We start from the raw sequence: 26,106 nt of genomic DNA, 5'->3' as shown, positions 1-26,106 counted from the left end.
TATGTATTTGGGGTTTATAATTTATCCTCACTGAGGGATTTTTTTTTTTTTTTTTTTTTTTTTTTTTTTTTTTTTTTTTTTTTTTTTTTTGGGATTGGTCTTGGTTATCTTCTAGGGTTGTAACAAGGCAGTTGCAATATTACCTGCATTAATATTTCCTAAAACCTGCAGTCCCGTTCTTGGATTTCACAAACTGATCGGTCTTATGACTGATTGGTGTTTGCATATATTTGTTTCCATGGCACCTGTCTAGCTTGACTCTTTGTAGTGAGATACTAACAGACAGCCACACTTGTGTCCCCCACGAGGTTAAAAAGGAGCGCTTAAGAGAGGTTGGGAGGGGGCTGTTGTCATGGCTACAGCATTGTTTTGGTGAGGCAGGTGACTGCATGAGATGCAGTTGTGGGAGGGAACGGAGGGGAAAAGGGAGGGAAAACATGGTGAAAGCTGAGGGAGAGATCAGAGAGGCTGAGGAAGGAAGGGTAAGGACGCTTACAACAGATATGCAAGAAAACTCTTCCAGCTTTTGAGTGTTTGACGCCCTGAAGTTGGATTTTGTTACCGTACTGGGTTGGTACTTAACATCAGACACCTTTGATATTATATACTTTAAAATGAGGAGTGTTTTTCTCTTTAAAGTCTGTATTCAATATATTTACAATCAACAGCTGGTATTTATTTCCTTCTCAGCCTTGTAAATGTCTTCTGTGTTATGCTTTTGGATCTGGATATTTTTGTGGTTTTCCCATTTCCCTTGTTAAGACCCAGAGGCTTTAATCAGAGACTTGGATGGTGCAGAACCAGTGTTTCAGTCTTTTTATTATGTTTTGGATTTAGAGGTCCTGCCATGCCTTTTTTTTTTTTTCTTTCTCTCAGTCTGTTACTTCTGTCCTCTCTGGGTTTCAGCTGCACACAGGTTTTAAACAAGCCATGGCATAGGTGAGAAACTAAAGGTTGGTCACAAGTGTAAGGAGAATTAACAAGATATCTTTGTTGTTTTTAACAGCTGCGGGCAGAGGTCGGGTGCCTGCAGGGAGAGCTGGAAGGAAAACGTGCAGAAATGGAGACCATGGACACGCTCCTTCAACGAAGGGAGCGAGAGACACAGGAGGGAGGGAACCTTCTTAAGATGCTCACTGATGACTTACAGACGGCTAAAGAGGAAAGGTGTGCATGTAGTTGTGTAGTTAATATTTATTATAATCATATTTTAAGCAGCAGCTCTGAGCTTTCGCAAATCCTGAATGTTGTCATTTCTGTGTACCTGTTAACCCAGATGCAAATTACACCGTACAAATGAGAAGCTGAGGCAGGTGCTGATCGAGATGCTCCGCGGCATCGTGGCAACAGAAGAACTGATTGGACAAAAGATCAGTGCCCGAGCCAAAACGTCCGAGCAGGCAACTCACCAAAGGAGCTCAAGTGTGAACAAAGAGGCACAAGAATCAGGTCTGACTGATGTATTCTATAATTTTACAATGAATGCTAGGATTTTTTTGTTTGTTGGAGATTAACTGAAAATTGCTTTATTTCTAAATGAACCAAGGATGACTCTTAGTGTAATTCATGTGAGAATTGGTTAAAAACACTTAATTTGCTCTTTCGTAGGTATTTCAGTTGCAGACTTGTCTTCAGAGGAATTGGAGCTCACTCAGCTGCTCTGTGAGAGTCTCCTGGTTTCAGATGGTGAGATCAGTCCTGGTGGAGAAGAAGCAGCTCTAAGTGCTTGCAGCAGACTTCGACATACAGTGGACACACTGCTAGAGCTGCTCAACCAAGCCAATACGCAGGTAAAGGAAGTAGAGATGCTCCTCATTCCACATAGGGTTTTTTTTTTCCCTGTTTTACAGCCTTGCAAGGTGTCTGATCATTTTATGCTGGTCATTTCTCCAGCTGGAGCAGACTCACAGTGTTCATCTTTCTCTGGAGGAAAAGTTTTCTCAAGGCAGAGAAGACTCTGCACAACTCCTTGAACAGCACAAGCGTCTAATGGAGCAGCTTGATCAGGAGGCCAAGCTTAAAAGTCAGCTCCAGGTGGAGCTTCACAAAGCAGAAGGTGAGCACTATGTCTTTGTTTGGCATACTGCTGCTGTCTTCTGATTATGCTGCACATTTAGCACTTGCACCACAGTTTAACAGTTCTGCCGTTTGTGACGCTCAGTCGTGTTTGAGGTCGTTCCCTTTTTAAATAAACTTGTACCATTTGCATGATTTCTTCAGGTCTTCTTGAAGGCTACATGGCTGAAAAAGCAGCCCTAGAGGAGTCGCTACAGCAGAAGGAGACTCAAGAGGAGAGGCTTGTGGAGGAGCTAGAGGACCTGAAGGTGAAGCTACACCAGATGGAGGGTCTTACCGCAGAGCTGGACACTCTCAGAGTGAAGCATCATGAGCTGACTGAGGAGCATGCCATCCTCCTGCGACACAAGGAGCATCTCTCTGCTGGACTTGGGGAGAGAGAGAAAGGTTAGTGGAGGGAGTACAAAAACATGAAATCATTTGTCTGCATAAAATGCTACATGACCTCTTTAGTGAGTTTGACTGTGCGCTTATATAATGTCTGTGCTCAGACGTGTCTTCTCTCCGTAGGCCATTGGCTCAATTTAGATCCTGACGCAGGTTTGTGGGTCAGAGTGGAGTATTAGTGTGTGAGAAGGGAGTGGGGATGAATATGCAGTATATTTGCAGTGCTGTGAGGTTGCTTTTTGTAATATTGCAATTACCAATAGCGTGTGGCAAAGCATCTTGGAGTGCTGTCATTTGCTGTTCTATTTCTTAAGGCAGATTATGCTGAATTGTCAGTATTTAACCTCACTCATATTCTGCCTCTTTTTTTTTTAATTCATCTGAATTTAACTGAATGAAAACAATTTTACTGACTTTAATTCCTCTTTTTATTTTTCAAGCTTTGTTGGCAGAGACTGATCGTTTGTCCCAAGATAGGCTGGACTTACAGCGGCAGGCAGAGAAGGACCACCGCTCTCTGTCCCTTCGTCTCCGGACTCTGGAGAGGGAGCTCGAGGAGCAGGAAACCAGAGGCCTGGAGACGGAGCTGCACCACAAGACCCACACTGAAGACCTCAACCAGCGTGTCCAAGCACTGGAGAAGCAGCTTAAACATGACAGGCAGTTTATCGAGGTGAGGCTTGACAAATTAAACTGGTGTGTAATCTTTGGGTTTGTTTGCATTTGGATATCATGGATTCTTTCTTGATTGTTTTTCCAAGGTTATTAAAGTGTCATAGACTATTTTCCAAGTTGGTGCTTAATGCAGCGGACAGGCTTTCACTGAATTTGTTGCCTTCCATAATAGGAGCAGGCTGTGGAACGTGAACACGAGCGGGATGAGTTCCAGCAGGAGATCCGCAGGCTTGAGGCCCAGCTCAGACAGACTCCTAGTGTGGATAATAAAGGATACCAGGTGAGGCACTTAACTGTGTGTGTCTGTAAATATTACAGCTTTTCTCAGCCTGTGATTTGGTCACAAAGCATTTCTTAAACTCAAAACAGAAGTACCTTAACAGCAGCTTTTGTTCTTCTTTTCTTTTTCCTTCAAACATTGTCTTATCAGATCTACTGCTATCCTGTAATTCAGCCTAAATTTCAAATTCATTACCACAGGCATAGTCTCAGTTAAAACTCTCGTGTTTGGATCAATGGCTTTGTTGGCTTCAACAACAGATGTCTTTTTTTGTGTGCAATGTTTTGCGATTTAAACACAGGTTAAAGTATTTCAATGCTCTGATTTATATCTACCCATAAATACTGAAGCACAATGTATTTAACCAGAATTTGTTTCTACTGTGTCGCAGTTGTAGTGTTTGTTTGGTGTGATTACTGTTTGCAAGTCAGCTGTGGAGTACATAGTGTTACTGTGTTGAAGTGATGAATGTGGTGTTTGCCAATGAGCCTGACTATTACCATGTGTTTATCCCTGTGCTGAATGGATTGCTGTAGTTTGAGGACTTGGTTCTGCAGGTATGAAATCTAACTGTAGCATGCTTGTCTTAGCTCTCTGTCATGCATGGTGTGTGTGTGTGGTTTGCATCATCTTTTTTGTAGTGCTTATGTACTGGTTATAGGTTCTGCATTCATTAGTATTCAGTAGTCCATTTGCTAATATTCATTTGCATCTTTTTCATACGTCATCTGTCTTTCATCTTCATGTTGCTGCTCTCTGAAATGGCTTAAATTCAGTGTCCCAACCAGTGGCTGCAGATCTGGATTGGCTGTTTGTGTTTTTGTTTTGTTTTTTTTGTTTTTTTGTTTTTTTAAAGCATCTTATCATGTAGCGTTTTGTTCTTTGGCTTGTTTGTTTTTTGTTTTTGCTTGTTTTAAATTTGCAGTTTTCCATCTTAAAACCCTGAAACTGAATCAATCTTTCTGCCTCTGCAGGTTGAGAGCTTGCAAGGTGTTATCAAAGATAAGACCGAGGACTATTCTTCTTTGCTTGGAACCTGTCAGCAAGCCCAGTGCGATCTTGCAGAACGCAATGAGGAGATAGACAAGCTGGCCGGTCGAATCAGAGAGTTGGAGCAAGCGCTGCTCAACAGTGTAGAGAGTAACAGATGCGTCGGTCAACTGGAACAAGAACTTCAAAAAGCGAAGCTGAGAGAGCAGGAGCTTACACAAGTAAGGGCAAAGTGCACACTTTGAGTTCAGGTGAAGTGTTGGTGTGCATCCTTGCTCAGGAGTTAACTGATGCTCTCGCTCTCTTTGTCAGGATAAACAGGCACTAGAGCAGCAGCAGCTGTCCAGCAGGCTTCAGATCTCAGCCCTGCAGTCCAAATTGGATGAGACAAGACACTGTTACCATGACAACATGCGTGACCCCACCCAGGAGCTTAAGGATGCCCTAGACACTGCTCAACAGAGTCTACAGAGCAAAGAGCAGGAGGTCTGTTAGGTTTTATGTAACGCTAGTTTTTGGTAGCTAAGAAGATTTGAGCTGATGTGTGGTGGCGGTTGTTGTTTGACACGTTTTGCTGTGCTGCCACCTTTTGGTTGGAAAAATGTTTGTGATGTCTTAATCAATCTTTTAAAGCCATAAGTCTGATTAGTTATCAGCAAATGCAGAACTTGAAAATTGTATTTTGGTTTTGATTTAAATAGTTACGTTGCATTTCTTAGGTTGAGGTTCTGCTTGGCCAGCTGGAGACTGTGCAGAGAGACTTGAATATAAAGGAAGCTGAAGTAAAACACCTCACACTACAGCTGGAGCTGCTGACTAATTCCAATGCAGCACATGTTAATGAGCTCCAAGAGCAAATTACTGCCCTGAAGGTAAGAAGTGGGATGTGTTTCTCAGATGACTAAACAATGTAACTGACCTAAAATATGTTACACTATACAGTTCAATACAATTCAATAAGTTGCGTTGGTCCAACATTTGTACTTTCATGTAAAACCATGACTGCAGCAAAGAATACTTGTGCCATAATTATATTGTCATCTCAGCTTTTGAAGACTTGCTTTTTTTTTGTGAGTCTCCTCCCTTCCTGCTGTTACTTTACTGTAGCCTTAGCTTACTTGCACACTTCATGGCTGATAAAAGTAAGATGATTACTTGTTGCATTTACTTTTCTGTTGCTACATCAACTTCTATCAAGCCTGCTACGTCAGACTGCTACACCCAAACAAAGCCTGACTGAAATTTTTTATTTTTTTTTTTTAAATGTGACTGAGTGAAGCAGTGGAGATGGGAAGACTGTTTTATCTGCTGCTCTGAGCTAGCCCTGTACTGTGAATCACAGGTTTTTACAGTTTAAAACGCATCGATAACATTTTTTTTTTTTTTTTTTTTTTTTTTTTTTTTAAATATCAGTTTTTCTGGTTTTGCAGCAGTTTTTTTTTTTTTTTTTCTCTCTATTTAATATTTCCTCAGTTACACTCATTATGGTTACTTGAAAAACAGTTGAATCTGAGGATAACTGATAATGCACCACCAATTCCAGGAAAATGTGTCTGCCCTGACGATACTTAAGGAGGAAAAGGAGCAACTTTGCAAAGAAGATGAAATGGATGAAGAGACGCTCCCTTCAGCACTTCTTCAGGAGAAAAACCACGAGATCGACCACCTCAACAGTGAAATCCAAAGACTGGAACAGGAACTTGAGAATACCAGCGATAACAAGGTCAGTGTAAACACTAACTAAATATTTGAGTGCACATACCTGGTGAGGCCATGATTGATTTATTTATTTATTTTTAATGGAATCATTTTGATTGATTTTTTTTTTTTTTGATAAAAGGTTCTGGAAGCTGAGCTTGAAGATCTGCGCTCACAGGTGGAACATCTTAAATCTGAAATCACAAGAGTGCGCCAAGACAAACAGGAAGAAGAGGAGCGCCTTCACGAGGTAATCAGTACGCTGCAGGCAGAACTCGCCACCCTGGGACCCAACCTGCATGAAGTCAGTGACTCTCAGGACGGTGACAGCATCAATCCTTCACCCGCCCCCAGCCCCGAACCTCAAAACGATACCATCCAAGAACAAGAGAAGAAAGCGGGGCCGAACAGCCTAAAGCATGAACTCAGCCTGACTCATTCTACCGCCTCCCGATCTCTTCGTTCTCGTATCAAGGCCCTTCAGAGTCAACTCGAGACTGCAGTGGCAGAGAAAGAGGGACTGGAACGATTACTGCTCACCCAGGAGGAAGAGTACAGAGGGTACGGGGAAGAATTTGGAAAGAGGCTAAAAGCTGAGAGGGAAAAGTCAGATGAAATCCAAAGTCTCCTCTCCCTGAAGGAAACTGAGCTGGAAGAGGTCACAGCCCAGCTAGAAGAGGAGAGGGAGGAGAGGAAAGGCTGGAAAGTTCAAGCAGAAGAGGCAGGTACCCTGCAGGAGGAAAAAGCCCGCCTCAGCTCTCAGGTTTTGGAACTCCAGACTAATGAAGAGGAGAGGGTGCGAGAGATCAAAACTCTAAAAACAAAGGAGACGGAGATGGAAATGGAAATGGGCATCCTCAGAGAAAGCAGTCTCACTCTTGAGAGACAAGTCCAGGAGCTACGAGCAGAGGTGGTCGATATGGAGGAACAGGTGGCTCAGGAAAGGGCAAGAATTAAAACCCTGGAGACTGTGAAGGGGGAGCTTTCTGCTGAACGTGAGGCACTGAGGAGGAGAGAGGGCCAGCTCCAAGAGGAAATTGAAAAGCTACAACAGGAAGTGACTTCACTGAGAGCTCTCATCCAGGACCTGACAGTTAAGCTAAACGAAAACGAAACCAGTCAAGAAGAGGCTCAAAAGGAAGTGCTGGTAGGTGTTGGTTTAGTTTTAAAGAACAAACCTTATTATTGGCTCATTCACTTTGAACACAGCTATCTGTCATCAGTGATGGTCTAATTTGCGGATACGTCGGCCATATTTCTGTCTCCCATAAACCTTTACTGTCTTTATGTGTATGTACTAATTGGAAGGTTGGTGGTTCGATCCCTGGCTGCTCTAGTCTGACACATTCATTGGAGTATGAACATGTGTGACTGTTGGATTAAAAGCATTTCAGCATAGGAAAAAAGTGCTTGTATGAATGGGTGAATGAGACACGTTTGTATAAACCGCTTTGAGTGCTGCAGGAGAGTAGAAAAGTGCTATACAAGAATCGCTCAATTTATCATTCAATCTGTAATAACCATGTAATATTAAAATGTTTTAACTGTTTGAGTATTTCATTAAACAGAGCAGTAAAACATGCTCTAATCTTCAGTTTTTAAAATTGTAATAGTTTCACTGAACAAATCTGTTTATTGTCACTCAAAAGAGTTATTTTTCAAAAATGTCAGTTGTCCAGCAACCTCTTTAAAATTAAACAAGCCTCAGTACGAAACAGGAAATATTTTGCTGCTGCTTTTCTTTTTCTTTCCCCTCCGAAGCATACAGCTGTGCCGCAAGACCACATCTGGTTATAATTAGGGGCGTTGCTGTTGTGACGTGGCGCAGCACTGAGAGATAGCAAAATCTTGACCCGCACAGAGGAAGTGACATTATAAAGGGGAAGCAGGAAGAAAATCTTTGGTAGCACTGGCTTTTAAAGCTGTGTTGCACTTTATTTTTCGTGTTTTGTTCTAACTTGGCAGGATGTGGTAAGAAAAGAGAGCATGACTTCTTTAATGCACTGGTTAGTTTGTAGCATGTCTCTGCATTTTATCGGAGCTTGTTGTTTTTGTTTTTTACTAGTTCACAGCTGCTTTTGGCAAATTTCTCTCTTCATGTTACATTGATGAAGTTGTTTGTAATGCGAGTGAAAGATTACAGCTTATGCAACAGATGCATACACTGACTATACTCAGTAAAATGCTGTTATATTTGAAAGTGTTTAAATCTGGTTATATAAGGTTTGTGTATGTTTTCTTTTTTTGGGGGGCTAAAGGAAAAGGGGTGTGATATGACACTTAATGTTTCTGTGGATGTCTTTCTTCCACTTCAGACCCATGCTGAGGAGACCTTGGCTAAAGCAGACACTGCCTTGAGACAAAAGGAGGTTGAGCTGTCCAAGCTCAAGGAAGAACATCAGGCTCTGAGGACAGAGCTGACTGCACTGAGACAGGGTCTGAGTACCAGTACAGAAAGGGCTGAAAAACTGCATGAGGAAGTTCAGGTGGGAATCAGAGTGGACCACACATTATCAGATAAGATGTATAGTGGTTTTCATGTGGTGGTCTGAGTGCTTGAAGCTTGACTGCTGCGTTTTAATGTCACAATTTCTCTGGCAGACCAAAGATCGTGCTCTCATTGACCTTGAAGCGGACAACCAACAACTGAAGGCAGAACTTCAAAGCGTTCAGGAGGACTTGGCTGCACAGGAGGAGGAATTGGCCTATCAGCAGAGAGAGCTGCAGCAGCTCCGACAGCAGAGCCAACAGGACACACTTCAGGGATACCCACATAAGGGTGAGCACTAAATAAGTCTTTGCACTGATTGTGTGAGGGTAAATATTGATTTATGATTATGTGCAAGCCTATAAAAAGCAATGACAATGGAAATCTATTTGACCTAGCCTTTTATGTTTACAAGGAACAGTGGAATTTGGTTTTTAAAATAAGAAATGCAAACTTTGTTTAAAACATTATTTATAGAGCCCCCTGAACATTTTAACAGAAACATGTTCTCATACTGATCATTTTTTTTCTTTCGCTGTCAGATATTTCTGTCGGAGCTTTCGAGGACATTGTGTCTCACCACGAAGACTCTCTGAGCTCTCCGGAGGTTTTAAGAAGACTCGAGTGCTCTGAGGACCGAATCCTTGAACGTTTCCACACCTCTGAGCTCAGTGGCTTGAATAACACCGGCCTGGACCTCCCCCAGGTCAAACCCTCTCCCAGGGTTGTAATGGAGCCTCCTTCACACTCCAGGACGATCACCCCAGACCCAGCTACACAGAGTTCCCACTCGCCACGCTCTGTGTCAGTGTCTGAGAACTACTCCATCCTCGATTCACTGGATGCCGATAAAGTATGTAGTTCGAGCTCAGATATGTAAACCATGTGTTCATTTCTTTTGGTTTCAGTTCTCACTCAGGTTATTATGTTTTCTTGTTCACAGGTACGTGAATTGGAAGGACTTGACCTAACGACTCCTTCCTCACCACTTGGCTCCACCTCTTCCTTGTCGGCACCTGAATGGGCCAGTGACGGATATGGCAGCAGTGAGTATTTCCACACCGTGACACCTGTGACTTGTGAGGATTTTGAGTCACTTGTATATCTGGATATTCTGCATAAAGGCAGCTGAACGTCGCTGTTCTCCTCTTATTCAGATGTGAGTTCAGAACTGGGTGCTAGGCTGAGACTGGAGTTGGAGCAGACTGAGAGATTGGATGCTCAGTTTATTGAGTACCTCCGCTGTAGAGGAGTTGACCCCACCGCTAACACGGACAGTGCTGCGGGCAGTATGAGCTACAGTGATGATCTGTTGTCACCTGAGCTTCAGGTAGGCTTCACACACATTTGATAAACATGTTAAAGTAACAAAAAGCCAGATTTTTCTTCACTTTGTCTTTCTTCACGCAGGGACTGTTGAAGAAAGTTTATCAAGAAAGCTGCAGAATTCTGACCTTGTCTCAGCGTCGTGTCAATCCATCAGCACAGTCTCATGTGTTGGACTTAAAAGCCTGCTCACTGAGTCTGTCGCAGCATCATGCTGAAGATGGCTCTGCTGTACTGCACCACCAAGATAAATCATCTAATCCTCCCATGAGCTGGCAGCAGGAGAAGAGGGCATTGCAGGAGACTGTGATTGCACTCAGAGAGCTGCTCTGTCGAATGGCACAAAGACACTCCCAAGTGAGTTTCAAGCGCTGGTTCAAAATTTCTTCTATTTAAAGGATAATTTGTTTTAAATCTGTTATTGGCATGAAGGTATTATTTTTCATTCAGGTGTAAGATGAGTTTAACTTAACATGGTGCATTAACTTACCTTGTATCTGTATAAATCTTTTTTTTTTTTTTTTTTTTTTTTTTCCCACCATCTTTCTCAGACTGATGACAGAGTTGACAGTAACTGGCACAGAGATCAACTGCAGACTGAACGACGGGATGAATCCCAGCTGAGGGCAGAGCTGGAGGAGAGCCAGAAACAACTCAAATGTGCACATGACGCTCAGCAAGAGCAGAAGAACAAAACGATGTCGCTCAGGTATGTATTACCTGCTCAGAATACAGGCACTTAAACTGGCCTCCCCTGTGAATCAGCATTTTGCAAATCAGATGGGTTTCAACTTCATTGTTGAGGCATGTTAAAGGGCCCCTTTCCTAAACTTTTTTTTTTTTAATGTTTTAGTCTAAATGTAACTATGGTAAAGTTGGAAATGACCAATTTTCTTCAGGCTGACGATAGAAGAGGCTGAGGAAGCTTTGAGGAGAGAGCAGGCCAGAGTGTGTGAGCTTCAACAAGAACTGGAGCAGGAGAGGGCTCTAAGTCTGCGTAAAGGAAGGGAGGAGGAGGAAAGGAGAGAGGTAAGAGAGCACTAAAAATGGACACTACTAAAATTTTCTATTCGTACAGAAAACTTCAGTTCACTACATTTGTAACATCACTACCCAATGTTTGTGTTTTACGCAATGCACTCTGTCTAGAATGTACAGGTGTCTTCTGAGAAGCTGAGGTCAGAGGTCATGTCTCTAAAGGGGCAGGTGGAGCAGGAAAGGGTGGCCTGTAGCAACCTGAGACAAGAACTTCAGATTGAACAGTCCCGCTGTTTGCTGCTAGAGAAACGCCTGGAGGACACTCAGAAGGAGCTAGAAGATGAACGCAAACGTTCATCCCACCAACAAGAGCTCAGCTTGCAAGAAAAGACTCGTCAGGAGCTCCTGCTGACTGAAGCAGAAACTCGCTTGACTGAAATTCACTCGAAGCTTGCAGATTCTCACAGAAAGCTTGATGAAGAGCAAGACCGCTGCTCCAGGCAGGTGGATGAGCTCAGCCGTAGACATGATGCCGACGCTGCAAGAGACAGGAAGTTCATCTCGGACTTGCGCTCCCAGCTAGAGCAAGAGCGAAGGCAAGGGGAGGAGTTGGCAGCTGTGGCGGACAGACTGAGGGCAGAGTTACTACAGAGCAGGAGGCGATGGGAAGAAGAGGACAGAACGAGGAGGGAGGAGCTTCAGAAGGAGCAGGAAGCAGCCACCCGAAATCGTATCACAATTGAGACTCTGAAGGAGCAGAAACAGGAAGCAAACCAGGCTTTAGAGGTGGAGCGAGAGCAGTCCAGGCGCCAAGAGGTGGAACTCGCAGAGCTGAAGGAGAGACTCCGAATGCTGAAGGACAAAGAGAGGGAGAGGGAGGAGCAGTGGGAAAGGGAAAAGAGGAAGGAGATGCAAGAGCAGATGGAAAGAGAGAGGCGACAGGAGAGGATCAACAGCAAACTGGTAAGATGCATCAGCCCAAATCTTCTCTAGTGTACTCACTGCCTATGCAAATCCATACAGACACATCATTGTGAACATTTCTGACTTTAGTGTGAGTTGGAGTTGTTGAGGCAGCAGGACCAGCAGCGTATGCAGGAGCTGCAGCGCACTCTGGCAGAGCTGGAAAGAGACGAGAGAGAGATGGCTGCTCAGCGCCTGTCTGGACAAACAGCGGGACAACAACGCGAAGCTGAACCTTTCCAGCACCCCCACACCAACCTCCATACTGATGGTGGCCAGGCAGGAGTGTTAAAGCAGCACCAGCAGGTATTCAAGTGCTTTAATCCCTATGAGGAATCGAAACTATTGTGACAAAGTTTTTCATTAGGATTACATTTTAGCACATGTAATCATTGCTAAATGAACTTTTTCTCACCTTAGACGCCGTCCAAGTCGTCTTCCAACCTGTTGGAGACGTTACTGAAGGAGAACTCTGAATTGACAGAGCGTGTGACATCACTGAGCCAGGAGAGGGCCACTCTCAAGCACAAACTCACCTGCCTGGAGCGACAACTGCGCCGCACAGAGAATGAGCTCGCCAAGGTCACCGCGGAAACCGAAAATAGGCCTGTCTACGACATATCCAGCCAGAGCAAGGTCAGTAGGCAGCACATCAGGATAAATTAGGGGTGTAATAACCATTTTTGCAACAGCTTTTCAAGAACAGATATTGACTCCAAAGGACCTAATTGCCATTTCTGGCTTCGCTGTACGCTGTTGGTTGTATAGGGACGAAATGTTGACAGTTTGCTTGATTTGCAGCTTCAGCGTTACTATGAGCGCTACCTGCGAGCTGAGAGCTTCAGGAAAGCTCTGGTGTACCAGAAGCGTTACTTGCTGCTGCTGATAGGAGGATTCCAGGAGTGTGAACAAGCCACGCTGTGTCTTATCGCTCACATGGGAGCTCGACCCTCACCCCCAGTCTCCTCCAAGCGTAGACCCCTCGGACGATTTAGGGCTGCAGTGCAAGTCATAATTGCGGTCTCAAGGTAAGAAATGTATCATCATATACATATTAGTTGTATTCCCTAGAAGGCAGAGATTATTAGTTAATATACACATGCACTTTTTCAGAATGAGGTTCCTGACGAGGAAATGGCAGAAAGCAATCCGAAGATTATCAACTGGGGTTGTCAATGGGCATGCTCCAGGTCAGCTCTGTCTACATAGTTTAGACTTGCGTGTATTATCCAAGTGAGTGAGTGCATAGGTAATTTAATTTTATTGTTCCTGGCAGGGCCTAAAGCTGAAGTTTTAAGGCAGCAGCAGCCAAGATCAAATTCTGACCCGACGCAGATCCGAGACAGCAGCGCCATCTACATAGACACTCTGTCAGCGCTCGTCCCACCCAGCAAATCGCCCTTCAGGCTGCGCCACAGGTTTGGCCTCGCGTAGCAGATTTTATTAGAAACTGATATGATTCAATTAGTTTTTAGGCTTTTTTTCGTCTTCTTAAATACGCTTTCTACACTCTTCAGGTCACACTCCAGTACCCCTTTGGCCTCTGTACAATCAGGTGGAACAGCTCAGGATCCAGAACAATCCCTGACAGAATATATCCGTCATCTAGAGAAAGTCCAGCAGCGGTTGGTGGGAGCCAAGCAAGGTGAGTAGCATTTAGAATACGAAAGAGGGGAGAGGGGGGGTTATAAGGTATTCACTGCGAACACAGGGTGTATCCCTAATGGTAAGTTCACTGGTTTACAGGTGGGAACACTGTTGCTGTATGTCTGCTTGGCCATAGCAAACCATGACAGATTGAGCAGTATACAGGCTTGAGAGAAAACACTGTGGTGATGGTCTTCAAACAGCTCAACACTGACAGCATTGGGTTTGCCTTATTGAGCACAATTTAAGGGGTTCTGAACACTTAATTTATTTGAATATCAAACTGGAAGATGTTTCAGGGCACTGGGATATAGCACTTGTACCAGCATCAGACTACACAATAGTAGCCTAGGAATGGCCCAAGTGTACTTTCAGTACACTCTAAAGAACACAAGATAATACTTGTAAACATGGAAAAGGGAGGAAAGAGTCACACAATCATCTCTCTTGGAAGTGCCCTAAACCAAATTAACCAACCAGCCACGAGACGGCTTTACTGACAAGTGACTAAATTGTATCGGGCTCTTTAAAATGACTTTCAGCTGCTCCCTGGTCACCACAGCAGGTTGCTCCACATGTTTGATTTGGCAAGGTTTTATGCCAGATGCCCTTCCCCAACATAACCCTGAAGGAGTTATGCCGGGGAGCTTTTCCCTGGGAAGCAAAAGCTTGCTGGTTCCCTACATAAAGGAGACCATGTTGGGCTTTTTGCATATATAAATGCACTTTGTGCTGTTGAAGAAACTCCCAGGTACCTGAAAATTCTGTTAAAATGTATTGCAGGCATGAGCATTCTAGTCTGCTTTGTCTGCCATTGAAAGAATTTGTGAATCTGACTGTGTGACTTAGCAACCCTCTAAAAAGATAAATGTTGTGTGAGCTGATCCTGGTGCTTCATGCATGTCTCCTAAATAAATCACCCTGTTTCTGGGAGATGTTTCCTATGCATTTTTATAGCCATTAGTCTGGTGCAAGTCAGTTAATCATTCAGATTTTTTTTTTTTTTTTTTTTTTTTTTTTCCCCCCCCCCCCCCCTGGGACCATACTGGTTTTTAAAAAAAAAGAAAAAAAGAAATAAAATTGTTTCCACATCCCACAAAACCTGTGCTCTATCATCTTCCAACCTAGTAAACAAGACTCATTTATCCCCACCCCCCAAAGAGGAAAGGAAACTACAGTCACCCTGTTCCCCTGATATGATTGGTTATCGGCAGCACTGGCTGCAAGAGAACGGGACTTGGCTGTACCTGAGCTGCTTGTCGCCCCTTTACCTATATGGGCCAGGTGAGTGTGAGTGTAACACACTCACTCCACTGAAGGACAAAGTAGCACAGTGCTCAGGGACTGACTTGTCACTAGTCACCGAGCACAGTCTATTACAGGGGATAACTTTGGTCTGGAAAAGTACATGTCCTGCAGGGTTGTTCTATAAAATTGAATTCAAACGTATTAAATAATAATTTTTGAAAGACATGTCATGTGGTGTGCTGTGAGATCTGGCTGTCAATGCAGTGAGAAGCTAAGCTGTCAGAAATGTGATACTGAGGCATGATGATGCCATAATAAGTGATGATTCAGGATTTAAACCGTGGCTGAGCACATGGCAGAGCTTCCTGTCAACACGGTGAACGAGTTGAATGCATCTGGAAAAGTAGAACAAAGGAGGTACATAGTTACATAGAGTACAATGTCTGAAGCCCAGGTGGCTCTGTATGTGTATAACCCAGTAAAGAGGTTAAGCTGGTGCAGTAGATGCATAACGTGGATGCAAAACCCTGCAGAGCATGAAGTCACCGAGTGGAATGGTTTATTCCATTTCAGCTACATTTGTTTTTATGTCTTGTTTTATTTAACTTTGTTTGTGTAAATGTTGAACTGTTTTGAGGTGCACTCTGAAATTTTGAGGGAATAGTGGCACATGCTCATCTACTTATCTCATAACTTTCGCCATCAATGCTCCTGTGCCTTACTGCTTTTAGTCTTAGAGCTAGAGATGCAGTTCTCTAACAAGAATTATGTCAGTGCTATTTTTCAGTACATTGTCATAATTTTAAAAGTCAAGTATTTTGTTTATTAACTAGTTGGAAAACTACTAAATAACTACTACGTTTACTGAAAGGAACTTCTAGTCAAGACCATTTTAAACTTTAGCTTGGTTCCTGTTTATGTAAGGTGCCAGTTTTGTTGCTGCATCTAATTTTTCTTCTTCTCCCCTTTCTGTAGGTTCATCTGGTCTCCTGCCTGATCCAAAGTAGCCTGAAATCTAAAGACTGAATCTGCCTGCATATTGTTTCAAAACTGCTCATGCCTTACATCTTGTAGAAATGTATAGAAATTATAAGTTTCCTGACTTTTATACTAAATTATTTTTTAATTATTTTTGGAGGGTAATTTTTCTATCCTGTGTACTGCCAATATTTTGAAAGTCACTCTTTATACACTGTTTCTCAAACACTGTTTGCTTTTTTTTGTGCTCTGTAAATGGTGTTAATGTTCTCCACACGTGTTACTAAATGCACTAGTTTTATACTCTAAGTCTAAGATCTGTGCTAAACTTGTGCACCATTATAAAATGTAAACCACGTCCATGTTGTTTTTATCATAAAGTAAATAAAGTGTGACTATGAACCAGATGGAGTGTTTCTTGCAAAATCTCAAAACACAGGTATCCTGATAAATATTGAACAATGGTGGGGTGTTTTAGTTCTGTTTGTAGTCCACTGTTAGGCTTAATAAAGAGTTGATTTAAAACAGGAAGTTTTTAGTGCACAGAGTAAAGCAGTGAGCATTTTGGTATACTAAAGCTGTACAAAGGTAAATCCAGTCAGTAAGGAACTTCTAATTGGGTAGTTTTATTTTTGGTCTCTTTAAATTTTCTACAAAAATAGAGATTTTTAAATACACATTATTACATTAGTAACAGAAACATCAGCCACTAAATCGACTATTAATGACAGCCACATTTGAGAGAGGTTAGAATACTGAGGTATTTGGGATTTTTTTTTCTTTCTTTTTTTTTCCGTATGCTGATTTAGTATTATGTAACAAAGAATGGACCTATGCTAGAGGTTTGCTGTCAGCTTTGTAAGAAGTAAATAACGCTGAAATTGGTTTCATTTAATCTAAATCACAATCTTTAAATAAATATAAAGAAATCCCTGCTCTAACTTCTCCCACTTGCTCTCCTAATGAGAAAGCTGCCAAAGATACCACTCCATGATCAGGGGTTCGTTTGTTTATTATCTCCGCCACGATGCTTTATGTTTAGTATTTTATCTCGTCTTTAGACTTTACACTTTAGAACACCGCCCACTCGTTTTGTTTTGGTGTGTAAAACGTTTGCCCTTCGCAGAACGTCAACACGGAATGACGGACGTTGCTGGCGTTTCAGCACAGCGACGCTAATGCTAAGCTAAGCTAATGGTGGGCGGTGTGTCGTAGATTGCGGTTTGACATCTTGCCTGTGGAGAAATAGTCCTGGACCGCATTGAAAACGTCGTTACAATTTTCTCGTATTTGTCTGGGATGTATGGATGGATACTTGGCGGATTCTCGTCGCTGTTTGAGCCCATTACGGGGCAAAACCCCACGGAGTGGCCTGGGAAAGGTAGCGTTAGCGCAGAGGTACCCACGCGACCAGGCGTAAAAACAGCAGCTTGGCGGCAGGAGAGTCACTGCAGACCCGCTAAACGGAACTACCAGAGGTCGGTGATTGAAAATGGTCTATATTTTTTCAGTCCTAAATAGTTCACACTTCGTTGGCCATTTAATCATTTGTTTGGATTGTTGAGGGCAGTCATTCACCCTTCCAGCTAGCTAACATTAAGTTTTAAGTTAACTTTAGATGGAATTTGTTTATTCACAGCAGGTGAATTTTAAAAAACTATTTTACTTAAGTTTGCTGACAGTATGTTTATAACGGTGTCAGTGGACACCCACATCACATTTAATATCAAGTACACTCATAGCGAAAGCGGAAGTAGTCTAAAACAAACTATTATGACCGTTCCAATATTAACTTATTTTTGTTTAAAATCCTATTTAAATCCAGTAGCTTGCTACTGTAGCACAGCACGGCAGAATTGAGAGTAATTTTAACTGATTTTGTAAGCCTGCTGGTAAAGGTCGCCCAATGATATCTGCATGGTTTTGTTTGGGTTCAGGCAGCACAGTCAGCAGTTTGTATATACTATCAGTATACAAACAAGCTCTAGAAAGACTGGAAAAGAAACAAATACAGTGGCATCATTGTAAATTTTGTTGGTAGAAAAAAGTATATGTTAAACTCTGAGAATTTGATACATTTTTTTCTTGAAATGTATTTTTGTAATTTGTGAATGGACGTAAATGCGTAATTTAGTCAAAGTATTTTAAAATTTAGCAGCAAAGCACCTCCCACAGTGGGAGTAGTTAGTGATCACTCCAAGCTACCAGTATGCAGAACAAGATTTATACAGTCCTCTTTTACAGTTAAAGGTCTGTCTCAAGAAATGGGTCTTTTCTTGCTGTTTTCTTCATTATGTTTTTTTTTATGATTGTACTGACAGGTTGTGGCTTAAAAACCTAACTGGGGCCAATGCCTGCAAATTAGCTGTAGCTAGAATTCCTGTGTACATAGCATTGGTTGCATTTTATATGAATGCATCATTGCTAATATGTATGGTCACTGGTATATAAATAAAAGCGCTAATGAATAAATTCAAAACCCTTGTTTCAGTTTCTCAAACATTTGTTGATGCAAATTGTGTCTTTATCTCATAGAAAGTGCATATCTTTGGGTTTTGTGCAAATATATTGATGTTTGAACTCGTCACTTTGGGCTGGCCAAATCTGCGATGGCCTTTGGAACTATTGCCAAATTACCTCCAGGTTAATGGATGTTAAACCCTCGTTAGAATTCAAGAAGAACACAAAAAGAAACCCCCTCATAATTAATAGCTACATTTCCTCTGCGCTTTTATTCACAAAAGGTTGCCACAGCTGGTAGCGTGAGATTTATTTATTTATTTTTTTTAATCTCTTTGCAAGATTATGTATTTTTGAAAACCACTCATTTCGAACCATTTTCTGTTATTACAGCGTGCATGTTGCAGAGAGTGTTTGCCAGAGTGAGCAAGTCGAAGTGAAAAGACGCAAAAGAGGTTTGTTAGAATATAAAACTGCTTAATATTTTTTGCTTCCTGACGTGGAATTCGGTGATCGTGATTTGTGGTGTCCTGTCTTTCAGATGTCGTCATTAGCTTCATGAAGAAGACTGTGGCTCGGGTAGCAGGTTTACTCAGACTGCGGAAATCACTGACGAGGTGTGAGAAGCCCAGATCTCATGAAGAAACACAGGTGAGTGCCCCGTCTGTGCTTCAGACGCATACATTTGGTATTATTTGCTACAGTGTATCAGAGTTCATCGAATAGACAAGTACTGTAATGACTGGGAGTTCTAAGCTGAGGTGTAATGATAGGTAGACACACACCACTTCTTAGGGCGTTTTCACAGCTACTCTAAGGAGCTTGGAAAGAACAGCGTCTACACTTCTTTAAGTTGCTTCAAGATGTTTCACCTCTCATCCGAAAAGCTTCTTCAGTTCTAGGGTCAAAGGGTGGAGAGTCCCAGATGTAAGCCCCGTGGGAGTGTCCCCCAAGAGGGACAATGATCCTCTACCTAGTCAGACGACTCAAGGTGTTAAGATGGGTGTAGGTCACAATCAGCCAAGGTTTCGGGTGAGGTCATTGTGAAACCTAACCTACCCCCACCCTGTCATGTGATTTCCTGAGGTTAGATGGCCCAGGATGTGAGTAGGCGTTAAGGCGTCTGGGAAGGGATCTCAGAACTGGATTATAGATGGCAGACAGTTGGTGCCGTAAGCAACCGCCTCTGTTCAAAGGTGGTCGTTCACAGTGGACGTAAATGGCTTCTTTCACTCCTCTTTCAAACCATCTGTCTTCTCTGTCCAAATTGTGAACATTGTCATCCTCGAAAGAGTGACCTTTTTCTTTTAGATGTACAGTAGATAGACAGCCAAGTCTTGTCCCATGGAGGTGGCTCTTCTTTCCAAGCTCCTTGAAGTACGATGACCTGGATGTCTGAGAACCTTTACAGACAAAAAAAATGTCCCATAAGCCTTGCATTCTGGGATGCAGCAAGGTACTATAGATGTGCAGAGGGTCTGTACAGGCTAGCAACTAGCTGTGAAATGAATGTCAAGTCTCCATGTTGTCAAATAATCCAGAACACAGGCCCTTCTTCCTGTATTTACTTTTGTTGCTCCCACCCCAGACACATCTGGCCAATAGGACAGAACATTCTCACATGGTTTGTAGTCACGCATATTGGTTCACTTGGAGCTCACTCAGATTTTCTATGTGAAAACAAACCAAATCACAGGGAAAAGCTACAAGTTAACAAACTCATGAAGTGATTTGGACCTTTATGGAGGAGCGATTATGGCTAATTTAGGCAAAACAACACTTTAAGTCTTTTGGGAGTCTCTTTGTGAGATGTGATGCATACTACATGTGCTGCTTTATCCATGTGGATACATACAGTTTCATAGCTAACTTTATTTATCCGTGTAACTCGCTGTAATTCCATTGAATTTCCTCTGTTGATCCAGCCTGTCGCTCTAATGGGCATAGATGAGCTCCACACCTCATGGCTGAACAGTACTGAATGGAGAATGGGTAAGCGAAGATGGACCTTTTAGTGCACAATTCATGATTATACTCACGTCACTGTGTTTCAACCAAGCTTGTCAGTGCAGAATGATCTCATCCTTATACCCAATGTCATTTGTTTTGATGTTCTTTCTTCAAAGATAAACCAGTAGCTGGAGGTAATGAGAGTCAGGGAAAGAATCCTTTTCAGAGCTCTTTACCTCCTTTAATGAGGAAATACAGGCAAGTGATTCAGTACTGGAGATTTATGTAAAGTACAAGTCATCCAGTACCTTTTTTTTAGCCTTTGTGCTTGCAGTCTTCAGGCTGTTCTTTTTCTTTTATGTTACCACCTATTGAAAACGGGTCCCATGCTAATCTACCTCCCTCTTTTTATTTTAATCCAGTGGGACAACGCTCCCTGTAGGGCTTCCAGACAGAGCAAAGGACAGGGAGAGGAGAGGATCCCTCCAGCTGCTGTCCTCAAGGCCTGTGCTCAGGGTAGGAAATGCTAATCCTGACCCAACATGCAATGGCTTTGGACACAACCGCTGCTACAAGCCCAGTCTTACTGTGGAAGAGGTAAATTAGTCAGTTATTTGTATATATGAAAATATACTTAAATTCCACTTTTCCCCACCTCACAGTGCCAATAATCAAACTTTAAAAGTACGAACCTCTGCACGTTCATTTCTGATATTTTTGGTGTCTTCAGGCCATAAAGCAGAATAATAAGGAGCACTACAGGCGGCTGCTGGAGATGGTGACAGAGAAATACAGCAAAAGCCAGCCACTACCTTTTAACCAATCAAAACCACAAGAGTTAGTATTAGCTTTGATTTTTATGTGTTTTTTTTTTCTTTTCATTTTAATATTTCCATTGGCCATGAGCTAATAAGTGGCTTATTTTGTATTTATCCTCAGAGATCCGTTGTCACAGGTTGATCACAAAACTGCTGCTTCAGTAAAAACTTTTGAGTCAGTACACAGGAAGACGGGACAGACAGGTGGGGCACTCGGCTATCCATTACAGACAAAGCTGATTTGTTTTTATTCATTGTTGACGATTACAACTAATTGCAGATTGTTATTAGTTTAACTTCACCCTTTTTTGTAATCTATAAATAATTTTGTCAATAACACATGATCAAATATCAATTAATGAATATAATTCTTTTGTAAGGTTACAAGTGGCTTTTACTTGAAAAAACAACTTTAACAATCACAGAATTGTCCAGATACTTAGTTGGGGGGGATGGTGTGTTGATTAAATCATGACTGTTTGATCTCTGGTTTATTTGTAATATTTTATTAGAATAAATAAAGCCTTTCATATCACACAGTCACTTCACCCAAAGTAGGTTTAAATGCATGTATGCATATTGATCAGTAAACATGTTGCAGTGACTCTTCTGTTCATGGTTTATGGTTTATTTCACAGCTGCTGCAAGTCTATTTACATGGAGAAATGCATCTGCGGCTAACGACAGGTTGGTGCGGTGCTATTTTTATTTAAACGACTGCGTCATGCATAACGAGGAATGATTGCTTTAACTTCTTTTATGCGACTCGTCTTCAGCAGGGGGAGTTTCACCTTTAGTAAGCCAATTAGTGGACCCTTTGAGGACCCACAGCCTGTTGGGTATATAAAGGTAGTCACTCCTCCTCTTCTCTGACATGCCACAGCATGGATACGAGTCTGTCCTGTCCATAATCTTGACCTGTGTTGCAGCAGAAACATCCAGCAGATTTGGATCTTTCTACAGAGGTAGCTACTCGCCTCAACCTCGTGGACAGAGACGCTCCTGCTGTCGGTCTGCCTGACACACATTCTGCACATACAAGGCACAGTGAGGAAGACATACCCAGACTGACCAAGGTAAGAGTCTGTGTTTAATGTGGACTTTTTATGCTGAGATTATTTATTTATTTTTAATGTGTATATTGTCTGTGTGTGTGTAGGAAATGGCAGCAGAGGTGAGTGGAGCTTTGGCTCAAAGTGATCCCAACCGTGTCCTGAGTGCAGCTTTCAAACTTCGCATCACACAGCGAGACCTGGGTACACTACAAGAAGGCAGCTGGCTCAACGATGAGGTGAGAAAGTAGAAATGCTGGAAAGGTTTTTAAATAGAATAAATTTCATGGTTATTTTAGACAGTTATTTAATCTAAAAGCTCTTGAAAACTTCACAAAAAAGTACACAGCACAAAAAGTCAAAAACAGGACAAGAGCAAGTTTTACACAAAAACAATGGAGGAAACAATCATGTCTGTATTTACCTTGATTTTCTTGTTTTCATAATTGTTAGATAATTGTTGTTAGTTAATGTGAGTGCTTGATTTTTATTGTGTGACGCATAATTGTATTTATCACGCCCAGGCCAGGCAGCCTTATAAGGCACCAGTGACAAAGGAGCTGAGCCAGTGGACTAACTAGATATTCTTTATTAATCATAGGGGCAGTACAAAAGAAGGTGTAATTCATTCTCAACCTCTCATAATCCCCATAGCCTCTTGCCATCCTAGAGTTCAACAGTGATGTTTGGCATAATTTGAATACATCTTCACAATTTTGGCGTTAACAAAATATCTTAAGTATTTGTCTTATATGTTTATCTTTCTTCAAATTTGATTCACATTGCTACTAAAATGTCATTGTAGAGATACTGTAGTGGTTCAGCTTCCTCAAAAACACCAAAGAGCTCCACAGCATTCTTTAAATCCCTGTTTTTTGCAGCATAATTTAATATAGAGTTATCACATGCATTATGCATTTGTGTCCTAAGAAAAACCCAACATGTCAGCTAAATCTAGCAGCTTCATAGTTCGTAAATGCATCAAGATATTTGTGTTGTTGTGTCTGATCCAGTGTTGCAGGCCTGTGGTTTCTTGCTTCTTAGTGTGCCTTTTTTCCCTAAAATTAAAATTCTTACTTATTTAATTATGTTTGTAGCTGACCATCATCTATAGCACTAGCTGTTTAATACATTTAATGTCTTACAAATTATCTTCAGACTCAACCAGTATGGTAATATCATCTGCATACAATCAAATGCCCAGGGCGAAATCACCCATATAAATTGGATTCCTTAATTCTAAGAGCTAAATAAATTGTACACAGGGTAGGAGAAAGAACATCACCTTAATGCCAAAGAGTGTTAAACCAACCAGTATGCATATTATTCATTAATTGCATGTATAAATACTAATTTATGTTATTTTGTTGTAAATGTTGTTTTGTTAAAAAAAAGCTGTAGACTCAGATTATTCAATGTGTGTCTTTAATGAGTGTTTATGTATGCCATGTTTTATATTACAATTTTTGTGTTCTCCACCAAGGTGATGAACTTCTACCTTTCCCTGATTATGGAGCGAAGCTCTGGTGAAGCAGGGCGATTAAAAGTCTACTCCTTCAGCACCTTCTTCTTCCCAAAGCTGAGGGGTGGAGGAGGCGGGCAGGCTGGAGGACACGCTGCTGTGAAGCGCTGGACCAAAGCTGTCGACCTCTTCACGTTTGACCTCATTCTGGTCCCTCTGCATCTAGGCGTCCACTGGGCATTGGCTGTGAGTCACTTTGGATCTACCAGTTTTTGACTTGCGCTGCCTAAAAATACCTGTAATATTGCAAAGGCTCACTCTGTACATCTAAACTGTGATCAGTATTTTTGCCAGTCATTGTCACAAATCAAATGTTTGCATCTGTTTTTATTCCAGAGAAGCAGAAGTGCACATTTTAATCGCTCACCTTTTTCTTTGCAGGTGATAGATTTTCGGTCAAAGACAGTGAAGTCTTATGACTCGATGGGCCGGAGACACGATGACATCTCGAGTCTTTTACTGTGAGTCGTCAATTTTCTCTTAAGCTCCATTTTACTGGCTACGTTAGACATGTTTTCACTATAGATTTGTTTTTACTGAAGCATTATAAATGATGTAATTGTGCTGATTTTTCAGACTCTACCTTATAGAGGAGCACAAAGCGAAAAAGGGTAGAGAGCTCGACTGCACCAAATGGACTGTTGGAAGCTTGAAAGCTAGTGTAAGTCTGTGATGAATGAAGTAACACTTCAAATGTGTTATTCCTCACAGTGAAATTAATGACTCTGTATTATGCATGTAGGAGATTCCCCAGCAGAAAAATGGAAGCGACTGCGGTGTTTTTGCCTGTAAATACGCTGACTATATCGCAAGAGGACAGCCCCTTACCTTTAAACAGGTGTGTATTCTGAAATCCCTGCCTTTCTTGGCACATTGCAGCATATCAGTGAATTGGTGTGAAACCATGTATGAAAGTCCAATTTAAATATACATATGAACAGATAACAAACGATATACGAATAACATCTGCTTCTTACTTTACAGTGCCACATGCCTCTCTTCAGGAAGTTGATGATTTGGGAAATTCTTCATCAGAAGCTGCTATAGAATAGAAGGGTCGCATCCATTGTTAATGGCCTACCAGAAGAGACTGAGTCAGTGGGAACAACCTCTCGTGTACAGTGACTACATGTGAAGTAAGAGAAGAATAAATGGGCCAAAGAAGTGGACTTTACCGACTGAGATCTAACCCAGTCTCTTCTCCAGATCTGGAGTAACAAACACTAGTCTTAAGAGTTAATTGTTGCTTATCGTGTCAGGGACATGTAAACATTTTGTATTCTCTGAGTTGTAATTAGAGACAGTATTTGTAACAAGTGTGTGTCTTAAAGAAACTTTGGCACTACTGACTGAATGACTTGTTATTGATTGTGTTTCCTTATTGTTTGAAGTGCTGCTTGAAGTGCCTTAAGTCTTCTCACACTGAGCTCGGCATAGTTTTTTTGTTTTTGTTTTTTTCCCTTCAGTTGGGAAATTTGTTATTTACAACCCAACAATCTAGGTGTAGTTTACCCCTCCCAGCTATGATCAGAGTGGACAGCAGATGACTGGGGTGAAACTTAATCTTTTTCTAAAAATATAGACAATGGCAATTAAAATACCTCCTCCAGACATTTGTCTGACAAAACGTGCATGATTGAGTGCTTGTCGTAATGACAAGATGTATGATTCCCGATTATTTATGACTGGATGAGTGTATTTTGGAGTGTCTGTGTATAGTTTTTTTTTCTTCATGACTGGAGTATTAATAGTTGTCTCTCCATATTTACCATAAAGCGCTGTTAGAGCTGTGAATCTGTTCAATAAGTATACTGCAGCAGGCTATTTAGGGCTGTTACAAAGACTCAAATTATAGTATACTCCATTTAAAAGACAAACTACTGTACACACATGCATGTTTGTGCTCATGTCTTTTTTCTTTTTTTGCTAAAATAAAGTATTTCTCCTTTTTTTTAAATTATGTATTGATTGATTTATCATTAGATTAAGTGAGATAAAGGCAAATAATCTGTGTCTGTGGACTGGATCAGCCACAAGAAAAGGTGTTGAGGGATATTAGGAAAAGTATTGCAAATATATAAGCCTGGAAAATGGAGGTTAGTATTAAAAAGAAATACAGAGATCTAATCGCAAAATAGTGTTTTTGCAATGTCCAAGGCATGTTAGGTTTTTAAATTTTTTTAAAGTCTTATGAAAATTAATCATGTCATTCATGAATATTAAGAACAGTGGTTTGATAAATTGTTTGTTCATAATAATAAAGCTGCTGTACAATAATTCTCTTTTCCTTTCCATCATTATAACACCAAATTTAATATAAATAAAAATTATTTCTCAGGAAACCGATTTTGATTTGTTAACCAAAAAGTCCGAGTTTGATTACAATCCCAAAACATGTTTTAAAGTTTAATAACAAGTGTTATTATTATTATTATTATTTTATTAAGACTGAAGTGCTTTCTCTTTAGGTGATAATAGGAAGAGTGAGCTCAAGTTGATCTTTAAAGAGATTTTTCCTTTTTAAGGTGAAGGAGAGAGCTTGGATGTAAATGTGCCCCTTATCAATTTGT

At 41.4% G+C, this 26,106-nt stretch overlaps 2 protein-coding genes across 7 annotated transcripts in view; both read left to right on the top strand.

Moving 5' to 3' along the window:
- Positions 1-16,136, top strand: part of pcnt (pericentrin) — a 33,969-nt gene extending 17,833 nt beyond the window's left edge. For 2 of the 5 annotated variants that reach the window (XM_014337463.2, XM_042222604.1), the window contains 29 exons: positions 1,007-1,167; positions 1,277-1,449; positions 1,609-1,790; positions 1,894-2,056; positions 2,221-2,463; positions 2,904-3,136; positions 3,311-3,418; positions 4,393-4,629; positions 4,721-4,894; positions 5,128-5,280; positions 5,952-6,131; positions 6,249-7,253; positions 8,422-8,592; positions 8,708-8,885; positions 9,137-9,447; positions 9,538-9,640; positions 9,752-9,924; positions 10,005-10,277; positions 10,472-10,629; positions 10,820-10,949; positions 11,070-11,861; positions 11,952-12,167; positions 12,282-12,497; positions 12,663-12,889; positions 12,975-13,051; positions 13,138-13,279; positions 13,379-13,506; positions 14,637-14,792; positions 15,732-16,136. In XM_014337463.2, the coding sequence (XP_014192949.1) occupies positions 1,007-1,167; positions 1,277-1,449; positions 1,609-1,790; positions 1,894-2,056; positions 2,221-2,463; positions 2,904-3,136; positions 3,311-3,418; positions 4,393-4,629; positions 4,721-4,894; positions 5,128-5,280; positions 5,952-6,131; positions 6,249-7,253; positions 8,422-8,592; positions 8,708-8,885; positions 9,137-9,447; positions 9,538-9,640; positions 9,752-9,924; positions 10,005-10,277; positions 10,472-10,629; positions 10,820-10,949; positions 11,070-11,861; positions 11,952-12,167; positions 12,282-12,497; positions 12,663-12,889; positions 12,975-13,051; positions 13,138-13,279; positions 13,379-13,506; positions 14,637-14,792; positions 15,732-15,763 (6,495 nt within the window). In that variant the 3' untranslated portion in view covers positions 15,764-16,136. Of the gene's footprint in view, positions 1-1,006; positions 1,168-1,276; positions 1,450-1,608; positions 1,791-1,893; positions 2,057-2,220; positions 2,464-2,586; positions 2,617-2,903; positions 3,137-3,310; positions 3,419-3,954; positions 3,976-4,392; positions 4,630-4,720; positions 4,895-5,127; positions 5,281-5,951; positions 6,132-6,248; positions 7,254-8,421; positions 8,593-8,707; positions 8,886-9,136; positions 9,448-9,537; positions 9,641-9,751; positions 9,925-10,004; positions 10,278-10,471; positions 10,630-10,819; positions 10,950-11,069; positions 11,862-11,951; positions 12,168-12,281; positions 12,498-12,662; positions 12,890-12,974; positions 13,052-13,137; positions 13,280-13,378; positions 13,507-14,636; positions 14,793-15,731 lie in introns of all 5 variants that reach the window. The other 3 variants (XM_042222602.1, XM_014337461.2, XM_042222603.1) reach the window with 3 other exon arrangements.
- A 595-nt stretch (positions 16,137-16,731) lies between these two features.
- On the top strand, positions 16,732-25,810 carry senp2 (SUMO specific peptidase 2). 2 transcript variants are annotated; one of them, XM_005934331.3, is made up of 17 exons: positions 16,732-17,212; positions 18,588-18,649; positions 18,736-18,845; positions 20,120-20,186; positions 20,321-20,402; positions 20,567-20,741; positions 20,875-20,981; positions 21,084-21,166; positions 21,601-21,649; positions 21,739-21,811; positions 21,895-22,038; positions 22,122-22,253; positions 23,498-23,722; positions 23,918-23,997; positions 24,113-24,197; positions 24,279-24,374; positions 24,521-25,810. In XM_005934331.3, the coding sequence occupies exons 1-17, from the start codon at positions 17,034-17,036 to the stop codon at positions 24,581-24,583; spliced, it is 1,812 nt and encodes a 603-aa protein (XP_005934393.1). In that variant the 5' UTR covers positions 16,732-17,033; the 3' UTR covers positions 24,584-25,810. The 2 variants fall into 2 exon arrangements, with proteins under 2 accessions (XP_005934393.1, XP_005934392.1); XM_005934330.3 differs by having other exon boundaries at positions 16,734-17,212; positions 21,892-22,038.
- Positions 25,811-26,106: the final 296 nt, after the last annotated feature.

Source organism: Haplochromis burtoni, unplaced genomic scaffold (genome assembly GCF_018398535.1).
Source record: "Haplochromis burtoni strain Fernald_Lab_line unplaced genomic scaffold, NCSU_Asbu1 Contig_89, whole genome shotgun sequence".
Taxonomy (NCBI): domain Eukaryota; kingdom Metazoa; phylum Chordata; class Actinopteri; order Cichliformes; family Cichlidae; genus Haplochromis; species Haplochromis burtoni.
The sequence above is the reverse complement of the archived record's forward strand: the minus strand, read 5'-3'. Positions and strand labels throughout refer to the sequence as shown.